At 33.2% G+C, this 14,411-nt stretch overlaps 1 protein-coding gene across 1 annotated transcript in view; it reads left to right on the top strand.

The window, feature by feature from the left end:
* Positions 1 to 1,814: 1,814 nt before the first annotated feature.
* LOC150107785 (pre-rRNA 2'-O-ribose RNA methyltransferase FTSJ3) overlaps positions 1,815 to 14,411 on the top strand; it is a 288,470-nt gene continuing 275,873 nt past the window's right edge. Inside the window, exons 1-3 of the mRNA XM_090391539.1 lie at positions 1,815 to 1,982; positions 5,302 to 5,386; positions 14,227 to 14,379. Coding sequence (XP_090247665.1) covers positions 5,320 to 5,386; positions 14,227 to 14,379 — 220 coding nt within the window. The 5' untranslated portion in view covers positions 1,815 to 1,982; positions 5,302 to 5,319. The remainder of the gene's footprint in view (positions 1,983 to 5,301; positions 5,387 to 14,226; positions 14,380 to 14,411) is intronic.

Below are 14,411 nucleotides of genomic sequence, written 5' to 3' on the forward strand. Positions count from 1 at the left end.
GAAAATTTTATATAGATTAAATTTACTTCTGTTAAAGAGATGCGATTGAAAAGTTCCCGCATCTCTTCACCGAATGCCGTGTATAATCAGTTATAGTCTTGGGCCAGCTATCTTTGGCTACCAGTGGAGATGAAATCTCCTCCTTAGTCTCCAAAAATCAGATTGCACTAAAGAGGCTTCGCCTACTCCCTATAAGGGATTAAAAAGGTGTTAGCTGATTTTTTAAAAATAGAGCCTGTGTAGCTCAGTGGATGTGGCGTTTGCACACCACAGCGCTTAACCGCACGATGCAAGACTTGCTTTCGAATCTAGTCGGAGACTAGAGGAAATTTTTCTAAGCTTTTTTCGCGAGTTAGTCGATCTCTGGCAAGGGCAAGCGGGTTTTTCTTCCCCGAAACTCGGATTTTTCGTCCCGTAAACTCAAGAAAATCGATCGTAGAACCCACATTATTTCAGACATTAAATATTGTGTGTTAGGGTCAGGGATGACGAGATGGCGGCACTTGTTGAGCTGTATCTCTTTACTGTGTGCCACTTAATTACTGATAGCCTTGGGCCAGCTATCTCTGATTGGGTACCAGTGGAGATTGAACTACCCACTCAGTCTCCAAAAGTCAGATAGGGCTAAAACGCCTACTCCATATACGGGAATAAAAAGGCGATAGCTGATTTTTTTTGATAAAGAGGTCACTTTCACTTTCTATTGGGAAATAAAAGGTGTTGGATTTTTTTATTTATTACCATGTAAGTTTGAGTTTTCGTCTTTTATTTTTGCAAACATGACTCCTTGTGTACCTAAACAGTATATGCTGCCTCTTAAACAACATTTTCCGCTTCAGTCGTTTCCGACCCTAGGTGAGTTTGTAGGCATCGCCCACAAAGTGTTCCTGGTGAGATTTTTACCAGGAAGTTTACCGTTGCTTTCTCAACCCCCCCCCCCCCCCCAAACACCAATTTTATCTGCGCTCGGGACCTGCATATGGCTGGGACCTATTCATGACTGACATCCATGTGTGTTCAAGGGCCGGATTGCCTGTTCTGGGGATGAAAAACCTGAGTATCTGGGTGAACCCCCAACCGTCATGTGAGACCGGCTAACTCACCTTTCGTCCAAAGAGACCAGATAGAGGTTCCTCATATCATTGACGGGAATCGAACCCAGGTGTTTTCGACCAAAGGGCTTCATCTATACTGACTGACTACGAAGGCTCAGGCAACTTATACTGTTTCTAATATAATTAGCTTCTGTCTAAACCTCTGATTTCGATAAGAGTGGCCGAATGAACAAGGAATTTTGTAAACACCTGCATTAGAATGAGGAGAATATTTGTCCTTAGGACCGTGTAAAAATTAATTTAGTTAGCGAAACTAATGGAAGGCGATTGAAGGTTTTTTCTGCCAAGCTTCTCAGATTAAAAGAATCCAGACATGCAAAAATTCAGTGTAATTTGATTCCTATAATTCAGCTATGTTGAATTAGCAGTGCCCTTCAACAACTTAAGAAATAACTACATCCCAAATTAGCATAAAATCGATTTAACAATAAGATATGTACTTGTATCAGAGGATGCGGTGAAGAAGTAATTTTTTTTTTTTTTGCTATATTCAAAGTGGTAGGTTTTTAAATACGCTGTCGGATGGATTTACTCATTTGAGAACTCTTGTAATATTTATTGATCCAAGACAATCATTCTTAAATTTAATACCATTATCATCATTTTTAAGGGCAAGTTTTCATGATGATTTCATTCATCCAGGCCTTTCTATGCGTAGTATACATATTTGGGTGTAGTTTAGTGTTGATAGAGGGCGCCTAGATATGCTCCGATGTGCATGGCATACAGTAAATAGTTATGTCGGTCTTCACAGTAATATAAACCATTTTGTTCCAGTTAAAATTAGAATATAGACTATTTTGGAAAAGTTAAAATAGCTTGAAGCATTCCTGTTTTGTAAAATATAGAGTATAATCGCTATTCCAAGTAAGTTTCGCATTCTGTTACTATGAGATATTCATGCATAGAAATATGAATACCAATATACAGAACACGTGTTGTCAAGTGCAGTGCAAAACGATTTTCACATCTGTATTTCCGGCAGAGCTAAGCTTGAGTAATTCCAGATTTTTATAATGACACACTTTTTTTTATAATATATATATATATATATATATATAATAAAAATAATATTATTTTTATTATTATATATAAATATATATATAATTTATATAAATATATAAATATAAATATTTATAAAAGATTATATAAATATATAATTATATATAAAAATAATATATATATATATATAATATATAAATATATTATAATATATAAATATATTATAATACATACATATATATTATATATATATTTGAAAAAAATAGATTTAATGACTCCAAGACCAAGATAACATATAAAGATTTTAATGATAAATACTACTAGTTTCGGCATATAGCAGCCTTCTTCAGGTATTTCTAAAGGAAAGGAATACTAATAAACATTGAATTATTTAAACAAACTGGAAATTACAGGTACAAATTGCCTCACATAATCGATACATAAAAATGTTGTATTTTTCAAGTTGTTCCAACTGGCGTGCCATTGTTTGTTGCAATTGTGCGTGCAAGTTCACATGAACGCCAGTATTGAATAACTGCAGCATGCCAATGGCACGCCAGTTGGAACAACTTGAAAAATACAACGTTTTTATGTATCGATTATGTGAGGCAATTTGTACCTGTAATTTCCAGTTTGTTTAAATAATTCAATGTTTATTAGTATTCCTTTCCTTTATAAATACCTGAAGAAGGCTGCTATATGCCGAAACTAGTAGTATTTATCATTAAAATCTTTATATGTTATCTCGGTCTTGGAGTCATTAAATCTATTTTTTTCAAATGTATAACAACCGAGTAAAAGCTGATCGCCACATATATATATATAAAAAATTCAGTATTTAACATTATTGCCACCAGAAAACTAAAAAAAAAATGAAACTTAAAAGCTCTGGCTTTCCAGCTATTATATTTTATACAAGTACCTTCTCCATTGAGTAAAGAGACTGATTTCGGACAAGCCACAGGCACTCAGTTACCTCTAGTAATCCAGTCCATTCCTTTACCACTCTCCAAACAAAGAATTTAGTCCATGCACCCTTACTAACTGCACTCTTACCCAACTTCCAGGAGAGACCTCTTGTTCCTTGTCCACTACTCATGTATTGAAATTTTTCTTTTGTGTCTTATCTTATACTGACTTATACTTTACTGTCAAACTAAAGGAATTCTATAGAATTCCTTTAGTAACTTACAAGTTTTTTTCATGACTCCTCTGTCTGTAAACTAAACTCTGCAACTCATAGAGAGCATTTCACAGACCTGTCACCATCTTGGTCACACATCTGAATCCGCTCTACCAGCACCTGAACTCCAAGAAACCTATCAAAGTTGTGCATATGTTCCATTTGTCCAAAATGGAACATTACAAGTATAATAGTCCTAATTTTCTGGAGATAGTGTCATGTAACTTTTGTTCCTAAAGTTCAAAATATTAAAAGGCTGAGATTTGATGGCATCAAGGACATTACACAAAATCACCTAAGATGCATACTTTTAACATACATCCTGAAAAGGGATTTTTGCCTATTGTTTGTGCCATTGTTATAAGCAATTATAAATAAATATTATTTATTTATAATATATAGCGTCTTCGTATCTTGGTCGGTATTAAATTTGCCCTTTGATATAGAAAGACTTGGATTTAATCCTGTAGGACATGATGAACTTTTATGAGGGCTTTTTGAGTCCGCTCGGTGAGCTAGCCAGTCTCGTACAGAGGTGTCAGTGTTTTCAGTCTGCAAACAGGCAAACTGGTCAGAAGAACATGCACACAGTTTACAGATATAGTAGACAGTGCAGCAGATAGGATTAAGTGACCTATCATAAGCTGTAAGCAGGTTTGTGAAAGCCAAGTAATTTGGTCATGACAGGCCATTGAGCTTAACACAAAATTTAAATGTCTACAACATCATCAAATAATAGGCAAAGTGTGCTGCATAGAAGCAGCTTATTTTTAGGGGGACTAGCTACACACCTGTAAATTCTCCTTTTTTGTGAGATGCATCTCTCTCTCTCTCTTTCTCTCTCTCTCTCTCTCTCTCTCTAGATAATTTTTTCATTATCATGCATATCAAGGATTTAGGCCTAGCGTGGCCTGTTCTGGCCTTAGAAGTCATCGTTGAATCATTTAAGAGAATGTCCTAGTTTTCTTTTTCCTAATGGCTTGTACTTTAAGGCTTGTTTTGGTAATCTTTCTATTTTCATTCTTTGAACGTGTTCCATCCATTTATGTTTATAATTTTTAATTTTTTCTATTACTGATCTTGGTTTAATTCTTTCAGAATTTCTTCATTTCTTTTGTGATCAAATAGAGTATACTTTGCAGTTTTTCTCATAAACTTCATTTCTGCTGTTATTAATCTTTGTTTGTCTTTTTGTCCAGATTTCACTTCCATACAATAAGACTGGTAGGGCTAATGTATTGTATACTTTTAGTCTGGTTTGTTTTTGAACTAGGTTTGGTTTAAATATAGAGTTAATTACACCTGCTATTTTTGAATATTTTGCAATTTTTATGTTTATATCGTTTTCATTTTCATATGTGATCATACATCCTAGGTAGTTAAATGAATTCACCTGTTCTAAGATCTTGTTATCTATTACTATTTTAGTTCTTGCTGGATCTTGTCCTTTAAAGGCCATAGTTTTTGATTTTTCCGTTGATATTATCATACCATAATCTTTGGATATCTCATTTAGATTTAAAATAGCTTTCTGTAAGTTATCTTGAGAATTTGTTATTATTATTTGGTTGTCGGCAAAAAGGAGAGTGCTTAAAGTTCACAGTAAGAGAAAGTTTAATACCTTGATGGAAATTTTTATTCCATTTTTTGAATTTTTTTGAACAGTGCAAATATAATTAACAAGTTTTTATGTATCCCTTCTCTGTGCATTAACATCTTTATTATTATTATAAAATTCTTTATTAATGTGGGCTGCAGAATATTTCAGGTCATTAATCACTGAACCATGCATGATGGATATTTATATCAGCCAAAACAGATATGTAAAGCATACCATTAAAATTGCAGTACCCCCCCCCCCCCCCCTTGTGATACCATTGAAATATATTTTATCCATTAGCACAGCTGGTTGGGTGGTTAAACATATGTTTTTATAAATACTGTTCATCCAGTGTTTGTTAGTAAATATTTTAATGCATAATATTTTTATTCTTTTTTAAGCATTGTTCTGCTAGAAAAATGGGGAAAAAAACAAAAATTGGAAAACAGAGAAAAGATAAGTTCTATCATCTTGCCAAAGAAACAGGTAAATTTAGTGAAGATATTTATTTACTGTTATTTTTTCCTTTATATCTTGGAATCATAGGGGTGTTGCAGAACCTGTACCATATCAGTACCTATGTACACTAAAGTACTGAATTTACTTATACTATCTGAATTTATCTAAATTTGGTCATCCATATTTGATGATATAAGCAGTATTACTTATGGATTGACAACAGCAAAACCCATATTAAAAATCATTTATTAGATGGAACATTTCCACTACTCTCCATTAATTGATATCTTGCAGTAATTGTTATTTAGGATGTCCATGGTATCATGAGACTTATCATGGGGGTGTAAAATAATGTTAATTAACTAAATTAAATGTCTTATGGGCCTTTGTAAATAACTTAATTTATTTATCTTAACTTATTTGTCTTAACTTAATTTTACTCTGTTCATCTTCACTAAGTTAATACTATCAACTACAGAAACTTCTCAAAGTTAATACTATCAACTACAGAAACTTCTCAAAGTTAATCCTACCGTGACGAATTTCTGCCACCTCCTGCTATTCAACAAACTTTGTTTATTTAACGTATGCAGTTCCCCACTCTCATACAAATCAAATTAGAAAATTTATTTTATTTTTGACTGTGCCATATAATTTGACTAAATATTGTTTGAAAGTTAGGGTGAGGAAAAACAGGAATTAATCACTAACTGAATCCTATTTCTCTATATGCAAGTTGTGACTATTCGTACCTTATTATGCCCTCAGGTTTGCATTTTTTTTGGAAATAGTGCATTAGCTAAAGAACAGGCCAGGTAGTTACAAAACAAAAACATTTATTTTAAACTAGACAAGAAGTACATTACACATGAGATACTGTGAAATTATCTCACTCGTCCCTTTTACAAATAGGGAATGCAATTTATATAATCAAGCTCGCAATTCGTACAATTACTGGGTTAACTTGTTAGACATAAACTATGCACATACTCATTCACTGCATATACAAGTTAACAAAATCCTTCCCTTAAATACTGACTTAATAATTGTCTAACTACATACAAATTCTAATAGCACTGTTCCCTATATTATAACTAAGCACACATTCATTATTTAATTATACAAGTTAAACAATCTTCCCACAAACACTTGTGAACTTAGTTAGCACCTGTTTACAATCGATTTCTTGTAATCACATTCACAATTCCGAGATACACTTTTCATAACAATTACAAAAACTATGCCTACTTACATATTTACCATGAATAAAGAGTCCAAACAAGTTACAGCATACTTCATCAGGTTAGTATTGTCTTCCTTCTGATTAACTCTCCTGCTGCTTGGACGTCATAGGTGGTCTTTTGTAGAACTTTCCTCCGTTGGACATTCGATATGGAATCAGCCTTAGTTACTGCGAGGATTGCGTGTAACTGCTCTCTATCTGGAGACTAAGCTTGAGCTATTGACGAGGAAAACATCCTGCTGCGATTTGGAGATGAAGATCCAATGGCTCTCGACAAGTAGAAAACCGGCAATGGGAGAAGAGCCTCTGCAACAAAAGGTCTCAACGACGGGAAGATAAAAAGCCTCAGTGACGAGCAGAAAAAAGCTCTGAGCCAAGAGCCACAATCTCCTTTTATGCAAAATGTCGCTCTTTGTTCTCTATGCTGTCTTTTCGGGATTAGCCTTTAGCGATGATGTCATTTCCTTGCAACCTTTGGTTGGTATTTTGTCATCGCTAATCTGGCATAATCCCTACTTAGTCAATGTAAATGCACTTTTACAGTAACATTCTATTTAGTACATTATATTTTAAATATTACTAAATATTGAGAAAACAAACTGGAAAATTGATTGCGAAAAATTAGCAAAGCAAAATTTTTCCATGAGAGATTTTACAGGGGGTCTTGTTTAGACAAAACAATATCATATCACTCCTTAAAATTCGCTTACTAGCTGCACTGCCACATCCTTTCTCTTAGCCAGTACATTACATACTTCTGTTACTCTCCATGCATAACAAACTACTGGAGGCTACTATCTTACTCACCAGAGTAAGACTTAGCATGTGGTAAGACTGATGAAGGAGACCACATGTCTCCTTCATCAGTATCCTTAAGGGATGTATACAGGATACTACAGCAGTACTACACTATTAAGTTTACTTTATTATTAATGTCCTAACAAAAATTTCCTTCAAATCATTATCACCTGTCTTTACTTCGGTATTGTCAGATCTTATATTTCTGTCTTCTAGGACACTTCTGACTGCATCAGTCTACCTAGTTCTTGGTCATCTTCTGGATCTTTTTCCTGCCATCTTGGCATCAAACATCTGTTTTGCTAACCTTCACCTATCCCATTCTCAAAGTATTCCTGCAACTTTTGTTTAGGTACTTTTACACTTAGCTTGACTTATGCATTTTTTTTCTGTATTCTCTTGGGGCATCTGCTGATTTATTTGCTAGGAACTTTTGATATGCTTTCCATTTACAAACAATTTCACCACATAGTTCCATACCTGAGCCACTCAGAAAGATGAATTTGACACTAAAACTTCAAGGTTTCGTTCTTATTTTCAAACTAATTTAAAAAAAAAATAATTATTATATAGTTGATTTTACCCATTCACCCGCAAAAGCTGCTCTACTTTAATGCTTTTTTAAAACTTTCTTAGATATCGTTCTTTTCAATGTGATATTTATTTTTTTATCATCAATTTATGATATGTTCCCTCAAGGAATGTTCAGGCTACTATGACAGCATTACATGATTAAGTTTACCTTAATTTTCTATAAACAGTTTTACTCTAAATAAGTATTGGGCATTCTAATATTGTCATATCTAATATTTTATTCTGAGTTACACCTGATTGAAACATTTCTCTTAGTCCTTGCTCTTCCTCTGGGTATTTTTTGTCTAACCTTTCCTCACCCATTTTGTTTAAGCAACCATACCACCCAGATTAGTCCTGCTCACACATTCTTGAATATAAACAATGTGAAGTTTCTTCCCATTTCTTGATGTCATCTTCAGATCTCAATTTTTCTCAGAACTCTCATATCTGTGGTTTCTAATCTTTTATTTATTTTTTTTGTTTCTAACTCAACTCTCACATCAACAACTCAAACTGGTTTGGACACTGTCTTGTATACTGCTAGTGTAGTGTTTTGGCTAATTTCTCTCTCTTATTCCATATAAATTTATTCAACTGGCTACTCAACATACCAGTTTTGCTTATTCTGTTGTCTATTTCCAAATTTAATTTTCCACTTCACTAAAAACTGTTCGTAGATAGTTAAAATATTTTACTTGTCCTGTTGAATATGCAGCTGAAGTTTTCTATGTTCTTGCCTAATTTCATAGTTTTGATCTTTTCGTTTCTGATTTTAATGCCAAATTTTTCACAACTGTTATTCAATTTAGTTAGGGAATCCTTGCGACTTGCACTGGATGTGTTTAAAAGCAGTGCAAGTCGCAAAGAGCTTAAGTTTGATATCTCAAATTCTAATATCAGGTTTAACATCCTCCCCTTTCCCCCATAATGCAATACATATAAATGATAAATAAGAGTGGAGATAGCATACAGCCTTGTCTTAGACCTGATTCTTACATGAAACCAGCTTTCTGTATTTTCTTCAGTTCTAACTAACTTGCAACTTGTATATAGTATTGCTCAGTATATTCCATGTATCCCATATAATTGTAGGGTTTTGAAAATCTTTTCTCTGGCACTTAGTTGTATGCCTTTTCCAGATTTAAAAATTGATTCTTGTACTATTGTATTGTAAAAATTGTACTGATTCTTGTTGTATTCCCATGATTTCTCAACTGTTTGTCATGAAGTAAAAATCTGATCTTAATAACCTCTGTTTGGCTTGAATTCAACTTGTTAAGTTGGTTGAAACATTTCGAAGTTTCTCCATTCTACAGTTTTTTTCAACACTTTGCAAGTATGTTTGCATAAATCTTACCTGGAACATTTAGAGAAATTTCTCTGTAATTCTCATGTTTTATTTCCTTTTTTTTTATAGATGGATACTATGAGAGCTCTACTCCAATCACTGGAAATTTGACCTTTTGACCAGGCCTTCTGAATAATATAGTGTAGCTGCTGTAAATCTTTTATCCTTCCACATTTCTGGTGATATATATAATCTACTTCAGCTGAAACTTAAAAGTTTCAGCTGAAGTAGATTATTTTAACATTTTAAGTTTTTGAAAGTTTTTTGTACCTCAAGTATTGATATGTACTTCTGTTTATATTTCTCTTGAAAATTTTCTACTACTGTTTTATCACCTTGTTGCATTTAAGTCTTTCAAAGTAATAACTCCAGACATCTAGGATAACCTTATCTTCATCTTTCATGTCACCTTTATCATTTTTGATTCCTTTTACAGTACTCTTTTTCTTCTATTATAATACAGCTATATCGCCTGCTTCAGTTTAGGAGTACCCCTGTTTAAATGTCATTGGCTCTTTTTTTTCTATTTCTAAGCTTTTTTTAATAGCCTCCAGAACATTTTCCTACTTTCCTGATATTTATCTTCTATATTCTTACTGAAGTCTTTCCATGACTTTTGTTTGCTTTTACTATTTTACTTTTATTTTTTATATTACTATTTTATCTTACTTTTACGTTTTTTTTTACATTTACACAGCTTAGCTTTCATACATTTTTCCCTATTCTTTTAGGATGTCTGCCAACATATTATCTAGTAACTTTCAGTATGCTTTCTTCTCTTATGGGAATGCTTCTGTAACTTCTTGTCAGCCATGGTATTCTTATTTTTGTGTATGCTTGCAGACAACTTCACTACATGCATCCCTAGCTGAATTAATATTTTCTTCTGTTAGCAGAGTTCTGATTAGCTCTGCTAACACGTTCCAGAATGCTAACAATGTCAAATTCTTTCCTAATATCCTTATTTTTAATTTGATACTGCCATAGATGCCACCTGTCCACTCTCCTAATCTTTCTGAGAACTCTCATATCTGTAGCGGCCAGTCTGATCAAGTGTTTTTTTTTTCTAACCCTACTCTCAGATCCATAAGTTGGTGTGAAAACTGTCTCGTATACAGCCAATTTAGTGTTTTGATCTAATTTTTCTCTTATTCCATATAAATTTATTCAGCTGACTTCCTACCATACCAGCTTTACTAATTCTGTTGTCTATTTCCATATTTAATTTGGAAATTATAATGAAATGCTTTACTTGCTGAAATGTTTTACTTGTTCTGTAGGTTTTCCATTCAGGATACAGTTGATGCTTTCAATCTTTCTTCCTAATTTCATTGTCTTTGTCTTTTTATTGATGATTTTACACCAAATTAATCACAACAGTTTAGTTGGGGAATCTTGTGACTTATACTTATTTAGAAGTATAACATCATCTGCTTAAGATAATGAGCTGAGATTAACATCACTAATTTTGATATCATTTACAGTCAGATTTGCAGTTGGACTGTAAAATGTTAGGCAGTCACTGCTCGTGTTTTAATAAGTATAATGGAAAGTGGAGGAATGATAGACGCAAGTTCAGTGGTATACAGTGGTGAGCTATAAGGGGCTCACGTGAGCCCTTTGTTAAATTTTTCTCAAATTTGCAAGCCCCTTGTTCTTCTTGTTTACTTTTTTATTTAAAATTTTTTTTGAAACATATTAAGCGACAAACTCATACGGTAACCTAACAAAAATCAGTCTATTCGGCAGTGTATAGATTATTTGGAATTATTGTTTCAACTCCTCCATAACGAATGTGCCCAAGTTTGAAAATAATATAAGCATATGCGCTATCTTTACCCTTCTCCCTTCTGGTATCCAATCGTATGGTAAAACCAGTAGCCAATCAAATGTTTCATAAAAGATTATAAAAGTTTTCATTCTTATTATATTTTGATAGTTAAAAAATGTGTTTCTTATGTAAGATAAATTAACACAGTTGATTGTGTGCAAATATTTCATGTTTAGATCATGAAATATTTGTTTAAAAATGATAGCCTTTATAGGTTGATTGTCCTCTCATACTTTTTGTTTGGAATTTGTACACAAGCTGTATTAATAAAAGTTTTTGTGTGAAATACGTTTTTTTTTTTTTATTTTTTTTTTTTAATTTTTTTTTACGATGCGTGATGCAAGCACTTTGTTAAAATTTCCATAGCTCACCACTTCTGGTATATATCAGTAGAATACTTGATGTACTGATATGTGGTAAAATCAATTGAGCGAATAAGAATATTGTTAGCTTTGAGTGTTTTGTTTTTGTCAAAAAAATGCTGGTTGAGTTTAGATGCATGAGCATGCATTTAGTGCACAAAGCAGTTCGAGTTGTTTAGTCTATAGTTAGCAGAAGCAAGAGATTTCACTTGCTTCTGCTAACTTGCATACTGTTACTGTATACAAGATAACAGAAGCATATAACTATATTAGATATTAACTAGTTTCCATCCCTAAAATACACTTTTAGGAAACAAAAACACAAGTGCACTTATAACATAAAATTACTAACACGATTATTACCTTCATCAAAGATGAACTCAAACTTCTTTCTGTACCCACCAGTCTACCAGATTTTCTGTTTTTGCTTTGGACAGACTTATTACTTATTGGTGCACAGGATTACAGAACATCCTGATTACACCAGGCTTTCTGAACTGCATAAGTGTCTGGTCTTGCTTAACATGGAGTGGAGGTCTATTCATGAGGTCCTTAGTCAAATACCAAACTGTTAGAACATAAGTGTATTCAAATATGAATGTTTATTCAAAGACTTTGTTGCACTTCAATAGTATTAACCATAATGATTGTCTCAATATTCAATATTTGGGAAATTGTTATATTAAGTTGTTTGAAATAAGCAAAATAATTTTATCATAATATCAGTTAATGCAACTTTAAGTTCTTATGCCTAATCATTTAAAAAAAAATTTTTAAAAAACTTTTATGTTACAGATGTTCTTGTTTGTGGTTAAGTTTCCTAATAGTGTATAATTTTAATCTGTAGTGTAGCATCTAGATCAGTGGTCGCCAAAGGGGTCGATATGACATTGTTAGGGGTCGATTGGGGGTCGACAGAAAAATATAAGACATCATTGTATGGGTAATATTTAATTCGGTTAACTTGGATTACCTCCATGATAAAAGACATGGAGGTAATGACAACGCAATTAAGAGTGAATCGTGGGATCAGTACCTCCATCTTACAGGTCCATGAATAGGACCTGTAAGATGAAGTAAGGTCATGAAAATAGTTAATGAGGCCAATCAAGTAGGCCAAAATGACATATTTACCAATAAACGGATGTTGGTAGTTCCTGCCGGCCGGCACAGTGGGAGCGAGATTACAACACATGCGTGGTTCTTATTTACTGATACTTACAAGTATTCGATCCCAGTCTCATTTTTGCACATCGACATACAAGTGAGCGTTAATTGTCTAAAATTCATCAACATACATATTATAATTCAATCGTTATTCATTCACGAACTAAACTTCTCTATGTTGAAGAGTTGAGCAGCACTGGTAGTAATACCAGTAGTTTATTAATATCACTAGTAATACCAGCGATATTACTAGTGATAGTAATAGTAGTAGTAATATAATAATATATACTATATTATACATACAATAAACATTAACTATAAAACAAACAACTAAAAACTCACATAAGCGTCTTTTTTTGCTTGTCCTATTATAATTATGTAATAGTAAAATATAGGGGGTCGATAAAAAGTCAAGAAACGTTTGAAGGGGTCAACGGGCAAATGACTTTGGCGACCCCTGATCTAGATGATAGCCATTGTTTGCACATATTTATATCTAGTTATCTTTGAATGTTTAATTCCCCCCCCCCCCCCCCCCCCCCCCCGTAATTTATGAGACATATAATGGGAAATATTTGTATATTATCATAATTTAGTTAGTTTTCATCCCTGTAGTGGCATATAACTCAGTGCATATGATGAGCAGGGTACTGTTACTTGTTCATATTGCATACAATTAATCATGAATTATTTCAAACTAATTGTTCACTTTCTCCATCAACAGTTTAATTATTTCTTGTGTTTATGCAGGGTACACACCAGTTTTGATTTGGGTTCCTTCTTGTTTACACCAGAACTATCCTTGTGAACATCCATCTGCAACATTTCCGTATGCCTTTTTCAGTAAATCATATGTTTTACTTGCCATTATGTCTATTTTCAAACAAAATTGAATACAAACACATAATGGGAAATAATTAATCATTTCATAATTTTCATAGGTTCATAATTTCAGAAATCATGAAAATTATCACAAAACAAAACATATTAAGCTTTATTAGTTCACCAGATTGACAGCTATTTATCAACTTGCAGCTTATGGTTGACATCAAAATATACATTTCACCTGACACTATTTGAGCTGACCCTCTTTTATGTGTAGTAGATTTTATATTCTTCCCCCCTCCCTACCTTATTAATTCTACCCATTTCCCAGCCTGGTGTCAGGGACAGCAACTCTACATTATGAATGTACTGTATGTATATCGCAAGGCTAGTTTATCTGTTTTGTATGATGAAAACCATTCCACTGCTATCTGAAACCCAGCTCGGTTGAGAAGCTCTTATAAATGTTCCTCAAGCACTATGACTGAAATCAAAGCACCAAGTATTTTTACCTGAAGAGTCTAATGTCCTCATAGCTGTGTTTAATTGAGACAATTTAATGAGAATTGTTTTTTCATGGCATGCTGTGATGAAGATTTTGATAACCTTATTCTATGCTTTCTTTACTATAAAAACAACAACAAAAAACTTGTTTGCTGTGAAATAATTTTTCCTCCTTCTATAATCCATTAAATCTTAATGCTTGATAAATTACAGGTTATCGATCTCGTGCTGCATTCAAATTGATTCAGCTGAATAGAAGATTTGAATTTCTTCAGAAATCAAGAGTGTTAATTGATTTATGTGCTGCTCCTGGTGGCTGGCTGCAAGTTGCACAGAAACATATGCCAGTTTCAAGTGTAATTATTGGTAAGTTATCATCTTAAATGTTTATGACAATT

Source organism: Typopeltis vanoorti, chromosome 4, assembly GCF_054136105.1.
Source record: "Typopeltis vanoorti isolate ZY-2024b chromosome 4, IOZ_Tvanoo_1.0, whole genome shotgun sequence".
Lineage (NCBI taxonomy): Eukaryota > Metazoa > Arthropoda > Arachnida > Uropygi > Thelyphonidae > Typopeltis > Typopeltis vanoorti.